The 9,190-nt window shown below is 43.2% G+C and overlaps 1 protein-coding gene across 1 annotated transcript; it reads right to left on the reverse strand.

Annotated features, from left to right (window-relative positions):
• Positions 1-425: 425 nt before the first annotated feature.
• On the reverse strand, positions 426-4,755 carry LOC125257127. The gene is made up of 3 exons (XM_048173584.1): positions 1,293-4,755; positions 772-1,080; positions 426-679 (listed from the first exon to the last, which is right to left on the reverse strand). Exons 1-3 carry the CDS (start codon positions 1,612-1,614, stop codon positions 528-530), a joined length of 783 nt encoding a protein of 260 aa, XP_048029541.1. The 5' UTR covers positions 1,615-4,755; the 3' UTR covers positions 426-527.
• Positions 4,756-9,190: the final 4,435 nt, after the last annotated feature.

The following is a 9,190-nucleotide window of genomic DNA, read 5'->3' on the forward strand; positions in this document are numbered from 1 at the left end:
GGTCAATATCATGTGACAGGATGTGACATCATTCAGACACCTGCAAAGGGTCACATGGTCGTGAAGCAAAGTCACTAAATCTAAAACTATTTGAAAAATTCATGTTTTCACTTGATCATACGCATGTGCTGAAACATCAGGTCGTTCGGTGCAACCGCTATAAAACATGGAAAATGATGTAATATTTTAAAAATTTGTACTAAATATAAAATGTTTGATTGTCATTTTGCTAGCTAGATATCAGCCTGTTAGCATTGATTGAAAATATCGTCATTCGGTATAACCAAAAGTGTCATTCGGTAAAACTGAATTTTTGGTTAAACCAAATTACTTTTTGGTGACAAATTTTGTCCATCATGAAAAAAAATCAAAAAGCAGAGTTAATTGATTATAAAAACCACATAATCTCATTATAAACACAATTAATAAAACTTCAAAATTAATTATATCTCCATCATGTTTTTTTACACTATTAAAAACCTCATTTGTCAATGACCCAAATATGCAAAACACGTTTGAAATGACAATTAGATTTCTGAAGTGTGGATATGTGCTCGATCTCGTTCAGCTCTTCTGGATCTGATGTCATAAACCAGAATAATGACAGTAGCCACGCCCACCAGAGCAGAGAGGACCAATCGGATCACAGCTTCAGTAGGACCACAACAGTGGACAGAGTCTGAGGAATAAAAACATCAAACTGAGATCAGCTCAGACAATGAACACTAATATCAAAATATCTGAAGGGCAGAACAAATGATCTCTACTCACCACTGACAGAAACTCTGAAAGATTTTAATGATATTATCCGAGATGCAATTTGTAGTTTATAATCTCCATCATGTTCAGTTGTGATGTTTGTGATGGTCAGAGATCCAGTTTGATTGTCCAGCTTCAGTCTGTCTCTGAATCTCCCATCAAGAACATCATCATATACAGTGAATCTGTTGAACAGTTTATTGATTTCAGCTATTAGAGTACGTTCAGTTCCAAACCTCCACTGAATCTGATCATCATCCTTGATTTCAGTAAGACTAGAGTTCAGAGTGACTGAATCTCCCTCCATCACTGAGATTTCAACTGTATCACCAAACAGAGAACAAACAGAAACAGGGTTTGTCACAGATTAATACTGTTAAACAACGAAAATATTTTTTACAAAAGTGAAAGGTTTTAAATTTAAACTTTTGAACAATATAATAAACAATAGATCAGAGCAAAATAAAGGTGTGTGGATTGATATTGTATCTGGTGGTTAAAAAACAAATCAGTGAAACAAAAATTTAACTCACCATAGAGAGCAAGAGCGAAATATATGTTCACATGCTTGTTAAATACTTTATATTCTCCAGCATGTTCAGTTGTGATGTCTGTGATGGTCAGATATCCAGTTTGATTGTCCAGCTTCAGTCTGTCTCTGAATCTCCCATCAAGAACATCATCATATACAGTGAATCTGTCGGCTGTTACATTGATTTCAGCTATTAAAGTGTATTTATATCCAAACCTCCACTGAATCTGATCATCATCCTTGATTCCAGTAAGACTAGAGTTCAGAGTGACTGAATCTCCCTCCATCACTGAGATTTCAACTGTATCACCAAACACACACATGGAGAACAAAGATTTAATTTATAAAAATAGTTTGAAATTTAAAATTGAAAAGGAAATCATCATTATATGGGCCGAACACAAGCAAAATTGAGTTTGGATTAATAATTGATCTTTGTGCTGACTAAAAAACAAGCAAAAAAACAAAAACAAAAATCAAATAACTCACCACAGACAGTGAGGCTGAAATGATTTTCCACATTGTTGATCTTATAAAGGTTGTTAAATACTCTATATTTTCCAGCATGTTCAGTTGTGATGTTTGTGATGGTCAGAGATCCAGTTTGATTGTCCAGCTTCAGTCTGTCTCTGAATCTCCCATCAAGAACATCATCATATACAGTGAATCTGTTGGCCTGTTTATTGATTTCAGCTATTACAGTGTTTCCAAACATCCACTGAATCTGATCATCATCCTTCATTTCAGTAAGACCATAGTCTAGAGTGACTGAATATCCCTCTATCACTGATACAAACGCACCCCTCCTCCCTGAAGAACAGAGTTTTTCACAGATTAAAGCTTTAAAATCACTTGTCACTCACAATCCCTGCCTGTGTTCCCTGTGTCTGTCATGGACTGTATTTTTGGTTTCCCTCGTGTTTTCTCTTGTGTTCTTGCCTTGTTGATTCCTTTAATAAATATTACTGTGTGAATTCATCTGATTGAATCCTAGGGTTTTCTGTATCAGGACATAATAAAAAATTATCTGGTCTTTGGCAGGTCTTAAAATGAGGTACGACCTCAGATGAACAAAAACACACAACACATTACCCTGTGTCATTGTTTATTTAAAGTCCCACTGTAGTCAATTATTTTATCCCCTAAAACTCATCCTTGATCATCAAAATTATATATTTTAACACTTTTTCCTGTGAAAAAAAATTCTTAATGCCTTAAAATACCTTGAATGTAGTGAATAGCTACACGCTAATAGTGATTAGCTAAGTGCTAAAGTGGATTTTAAGACCTGCTAATGACCAGATGATTATTTCATGTCCTGTCACATAAAACCACAAAAGGGTGCACATTTTCAAATGAATTCTGGTCCTGAATGAAACCTAATAGCAGAAGAGTGTATATTGGATTAGATATCTGTGGTGTGTTATTTAGAGCTGTGAGATGTTTATTTATTTATTTATTTATTTAAGAGAAGGGGGAACAATGCATATTAATGAACATTAAGACAAATATCAATATGCCAGATTATAGCCTTAAGCTAATTTCCATCTGCACACCCCCTGGCAAGTAGTACACATTAAAAGGAAATAAGGAAAAACTATATACAACACAATAAGACAAAGACAGACACGCTCATACAACAGTCAATATTAAAATACACAATAGAACAGCGACAAGTTAATGTCAGATTTTGAGCTTCTTATTAGCAGGAGAGAAAATGAAGAAACGCTTCAGCCACAAACTGCTGACACACACAGTGATGCAGAAGCAGTTTATCCACCAACAGATCAAACCAAACACACTGATGTTTCTACAGATAAAATAAAAGAGAAAAAACATTTAGCAGGCTCCATTTTGACTCAAAAAAGTGAATCACACATATAATGTTTGCCTTTGTTGATATTACTAAATTAATTAGTGAACGTTAATGAGAAAACACAGTAACCTGTAAATGTAATTGTTAATTTAGAGGAATTTGCATTTGGTATTGGAAAAATTTGGAAAAGTTCATAATAAAAAATTCTTGCTTTTGATTGTAGATTTTGGGATTTTAGCAAATCTGAGACTAACTTTAGTTTTGAAACTCTGAGTGAGTTCATCTTTTCATCTGGAGAAACTGAAAAGTGTAGATTTGATGCCAAAGTGTAGAAGTGATCTTCTATAGCAAACTTTCTTTTAAAAGCCACATTTCTGACATTTGTAAAACCACTCCAGAAAAAGTTAATTTATGTGTTCCTGACCTGAAGGTTACATTATTGTAATGCTTTACTGGGCGGTTGTCCTGCACACTTAATAAACAAACTCCAGCTGATAGAGTTCTTACCAAACTATTATTTAACTTACTGTAGACAGAGAGAAAAAATCTCTTTCTCGTACTGTTGGTCTGGATTTTATAATCTCCAGCATGTTCAGTTCTGGTGTTTGTGATGGTCAGAGATCCAGTTTGATTGTCCAGCTTCAGTCTGTCTCTGAATCTCCCATCAAGAACATCATCATATACAGTGAATCTGTTGAACCGTTTACTGATTTCAGCTATTAGAGTGTTTTCAGTTCCAAACCTCCACTGAATCTGATTATCCATTATTTCAGTAAGATCAGAGTATAGAGTGACTGATTTTCCCATCGGCACTCTCCTCTTTACTGCATCATCAAACCCACCTGAAGAACAGGATTTTTCACAGATTAAAGTTTTAAAATCACTTGATGTTTGTTTGATGAAGTTTCACAAAAATACTTTCAATCATTTAAATGTGGAGTTAATAATATTCTGCAGCAGTACAAAGACAAAAATTGATATATGAAAAGAGAAAGAGAAATTGGTCATTCCATGTCAAATCAAACAAATTTCGGCATCTTCGCTGTGAGAAATGTCTGATTTTGTTAATATTTTTTCTGTAGAAAGACAAACTTACATAGTAATGAATGAACTAAAATATGAAATGCCTCATATGTATATTTACAGAGTAATCCACTGTTTTGTAGAGCAAAACAGTAATCCTCTCTGACTAATTTAAGCAGTAATTTATTACATTCCACCAGAACAGAAACAATTGAAGCCATAAAAACAGATTTAAAACTCACCAACCAGACGCCACAAACACGAACAGAACAAAACAAATCTGAGAAACATTTTCTTCATCGGTTCACCAAAAAGCCCACGATAGTAACCCTTAAAATGTCTGAAAACACAACTGAACTGTGATATTTATCTGGTTGAGTGTGAATCCTCCCCCAACCTCAGTTTCCGTTCAATTACAAAATTCAGCAAGGTTTTGCTGATCTTAAAGTCACGTGAAAAAACAGGACATCCAATTGAATTCTTGAAGTCTTGAACTGTTGCTGCATCAATCTGGAAAGGGTTTTTTGGCCAATTCCAAACAATCTCAAACCATCATTCACAGGGAGGAAGATTATTCACAAGAGGAAAACATTCAAGACAGTTGACAATCTTCCCAGGTGTCACGGTTCACTAATCCGCTGTCTCATACTGTTGTCTGTGTGTAGGTTTTGGGATGTGTCACTTGATTGTTCTGTGTGGGCGTCGCCGCTGATTGCTGATCAGCGGCAGCTGTGGATCATTACACCTGCCTATATAACGCCTTGTCTTTCGTCTCATGTTTGTCAGATCGTTTGTTGAAGTCCTGGTGTTGTCCCGTTGTTTCTCGTGTTTCTTGTTCCTGGATTGGAGTCTCGTCGCTGTTCCCTGTTTCCTGTCTGTCTCGTTGGATTACTCGTTCTGGATTTCATTCACGGATACTCACACGGACACACGGACTCACCATTCAGGACCATCATTCATCACGGACACTCCATCGCCCATCGAAGTCCCTGTGTTACCCCTCTCCTGCTGTCTGTGTTGCTGCTGTGTGTTTGTTGTCTACTTACCTGGCGTGAAGCTCTATTAAAGAGATATTAACTTGCATTTGTATCCAGTCTTCTTTTCCGTGACAGAACGATCTGACCAACCATGGATGCAGCAAGTTCAGCAGCTATCACGGAGTTCATCAGTATTTCTCGCATGGATCAGCAGCAGGAGAGCATCTCTTCCACCGGACGCGCTGTTCAGGCGTTGGTAATACAGGTGTCCGAGCTCTCCCAGCAGCTGCAACAACTTCGCGCTCCCACTGCGCCAGCCCCGCCGCCTGTTCTCCCACCATCACCGGAGCAGAGAGACCTGCCTGAGCCCCGCCTTCCCGTCCCACAGAGCTATGCTGGTGAGCCAGATTTTTGTCGAGCGTTTCTTAACAAGTGTTCTCTTCACTTTGCTCTGCAGCCACGCACCTTCGAGAAGGAAGAATCTAAGGTAGCGTTTGTTCTAACCCTCCTGACCGGAAAGGCGGCACTCTGGGGAACGGCGGTGTGGGAAAATCAAGATCAATGCTGCTCCTCGTTCCCGGCACTCTCCGCCGAGATGAGGAGGGTGTTCGACCGTGCGGTGGCAGGAAAGGAGGCCGCCCATCAACTCACCGCCCTGAAACAGGGCAACCGCACGGTCGCCGACTATACCATTCAGTTCCGCACCCTCGCGGCGGAGTGCCGGTGGAACGAGGAGGCGCAGTGGGATGTGTTCCTGCATGGGCTGGCCGATCGTATCCACCGTGAAATCTACGCATTGGACCTACCTAAGACCTTCAATGGACTGGTTGAACTCGCTCTACGTGTGGACTCTCGTTTACAGAGGTTAGAGCTTTTAGAAGAATCTGGAGAGAAGCACAGCGGAGGCGGCAGTCGTTTTTCCTCCGTGGTGGATACGGTCGGTCCTGTTTCCGATCCTGAGCCCATGCAGGTGGGGAGAGCTCGGCTTTCCCGGGAGGAGAGAGAGAGGCGGAGGTCCCAGGGTCTCTGTCTATACTGCGGGGCATCAGGACATATCATCAGGACCTGCCCGGTAAAAGACCAAGCCCGATAGTAAACTCGAGGCTACTATCGGGCGGGATCTCCGCCGAGAAGTCCTCGCCAGCCACCCTCCTCCCGGTAAGACTGAGATGGGCAACGCATAACATCACCTGCGACGCACTTCTGGACTCTGGGGCGGAGGGCAACTTCATGGACATTTCTTTCGCACGACAACACGGTTTACCCACATCACCTCTGACGCACTCCATATCAGTCAACGCTCTCAATGGACAGTCTCTTCCCATTGTCTCCCATACTACTGATTTCATCACCCTCGTCACATCTGGTAATCACACTGACAAGTCCCAATTTCTGCTCATGGACTCACCTCATGCACCTGTTGTTCTTGGACATCCCTGGCTCACCAAACACAATCCCCGCATCGACTGGCAACAAGGAACCATCACTGAGTGGAGCACCCAGTGTCACAAGTCTTGTCTTTTGTCTGCTTGTCCCACGGTGTCTGTTTCTGTTTTACAGGAGGAGGCGGTGGATTTGTCTAACGTGCCCATGGAGTACATCGATCTGAAGGAAGTGTTCAGTAAGTCCCGGGCTGCTTCTCTTCCTCCTCATCGTCCCTATGACTGTGCGATAGATTTAGTTCCCGGTAAGTCTCCGCCTAAAGGCAAACTTTACTCTCTGTCTGTTCCCGAGAGGGAGGCCATGGAGAAATATATTTCTGATTCTCTAGCGGCTAAGTTCATCCGCCCTTCCTCATCTCCAGCGGGGGCGGGGTTCTTTTTTGTGGGGAAGAAGGACGGATCTTTGCGACCTTGTATTGATTACCGGGGGCTGAACAACATCACGGTAAAGAATACCTACCCTTTGCCGTTGATGTCTTCAGCCTTCGAGAGGTTGCAAGGAGCGTCCGTTTTCACTAAATTGGACTTAAGGAACGCTTATCATTTGGTCCGCATCAGGAAGGGGGATGAGTGGAAGACCGCTTTTAACACCCCCAGAGGGCACTTTGAATACTTGGTCATGCCCTTCGGGCTGTCCAACTCGCCTGCGGTCTTCCAGGCACTCGTCAATGACGTGTTGAGAGACATGGTTGACCAGTTCATATATGTCTACCTGGACGACATATTGATTTTTTCATCGTCTCTCCAGGAGCACGTTCAACACGTCAGACGAGTGCTTCAGCGGCTGCTAGAGAATGGGCTTTTTGTCAAGGCGGAGAAATGCGAATTTCATGCACAGTCTGTTTCTTTTCTAGGGTACATCGTCTCGTCTGAGGGAATTCGCATGGATCCTGACAAGGTTAAGGCTGTGGTGGATTGGCCAAACCCAGATTCCCGTAAGGCCCTACAGCGGTTTCTGGGTTTCGCAAATTTTTACCGGCGTTTTATTCGCAATTTCAGCCAACTAGCCGCGCCTCTGACCGCCTTGACCTCCCCCAGAACGACCTTCAGGTGGTCAGATGCAGCCCACGCTGCATTTGCCAAACTGAAGAGCCGCTTCGTTTCGGCTCCCATTTTGATTGCCCCTGATCCTTCGCGTCAGTTCGTGGTGGAGGTCGATGCGTCAGAGGTGGGGGTAGGTGCAGTTCTTTCCCAGCGATCTCCCTCAGACGACAAGATGCATCCATGCGCGTATTTTTCGCATCGTTTATCTCCCGCCGAACGCAATTACGACATTGGTAACAGAGAGTTGTTGGCAGTCAAATTAGCGTTGGAAGAATGGCGTCACTGGTTAGAGGGATCGGGGGTTCCCTTTATTGTTTGGACTGATCACAAGAATTTAGAGTATATACGATCGGCTAAAAGGCTCAACTCTAGGCAGGCTCGGTGGGCACTTTTTTTCGGACGTTTTGACTTTACTCTATCGTACCGCCCGGGCTCCAAAAACATCAAGCCCGATTCCCTTTCTCGTATTTTTGACCCTTCCGAACGCCCGTCCACTCCCGAGTGTATTCTTCCCGAGACGTTAGTGGTCTCCACTCTTACATGGGAGGTCGAATCGAAGGTCCTAGCGGCCTTAGAAGGGGTAACGCCTCCGCCCGGATGCCCACCGAACCGTTTGTTTGTGCCGGAGGGGCTAAGGTCCTGAGTTATCAAGTGGGGTCATTGTTCCAACGTGGCTTGCCATCCAGGGGTTAATCGAACTAGGTTTTTAGTCAAGCAATGATTCTGGTGGCCAGCTATGGCTCGTGATATTCGCAGTTTTGTTTTGGCTTGTTCAGTTTGTGCCACTGGTAAGACTTCCAACCGACCTCCAGATGGGTTACTCCAACCTCTGTCTGTCCCTTCGAGACCCTGGTCCCATATCGCACTAGATTTTGTTACCGCCCTCCCATCCTCCCAAGGGTATACGGTTGTTTTGACCGTGGTGGACCGATTCTCGAAGGCGACCCATTTTATACCCTTAGCCAAATTACCCTCTGCTAAGGAGACAGCGGTTGCGGTCATTGATCACATCTTCCGGTTACATGGCCTCCCGGTGGATGTGGTTTCTGACAGGGGTCCCCAATTTGTGTCCAAATTCTGGCAGGAGTTTTGTAAGTTACTGGGGCCGACGGTTAGTCTTTCCTCTGGGTTCCATCCCCAGACCAATGGTCAGACTGAGAGGGCCAACCAAGATTTAGAGCGAATGTTGCGATGTTTGGCATCCAAGAATCCTTCCTCCTGGAGTCAGCAACTCTCTATGATTGAGTACGCTCACAATTCACTGCCAGTGTCTTCTACGGGCCTTTCTCCATTTGAATGTAGTCTAGGTTACCAGCCACCTGTGTTTCCCAGTCTGGAGTCCGAGGTCGCGGTCCCCTCCGCTCACGCCTTCGTCCAGAGGTGCCGCCACACTTGGAACAGAGCCCGCGAGACTCTGCTGCAAGTGAGGGCGCGTACCAAGGCTAAGACCGATCGCCACCGGTCGAAGCCTCCCGTATACGTCGTGGGTCAAAAAGTGTGGCTTTCTACTAAGAACATTCCGCTCCGCTCCGTTGCCAATAAGCTTGCTCCCAAATTCATTGGCCCGTTTACTGTCACTAAAATTATTAGTCCAGTG

Source organism: Megalobrama amblycephala, linkage group LG21, assembly GCF_018812025.1.
Source record: "Megalobrama amblycephala isolate DHTTF-2021 linkage group LG21, ASM1881202v1, whole genome shotgun sequence".
Lineage (NCBI taxonomy): Eukaryota > Metazoa > Chordata > Actinopteri > Cypriniformes > Xenocyprididae > Megalobrama > Megalobrama amblycephala.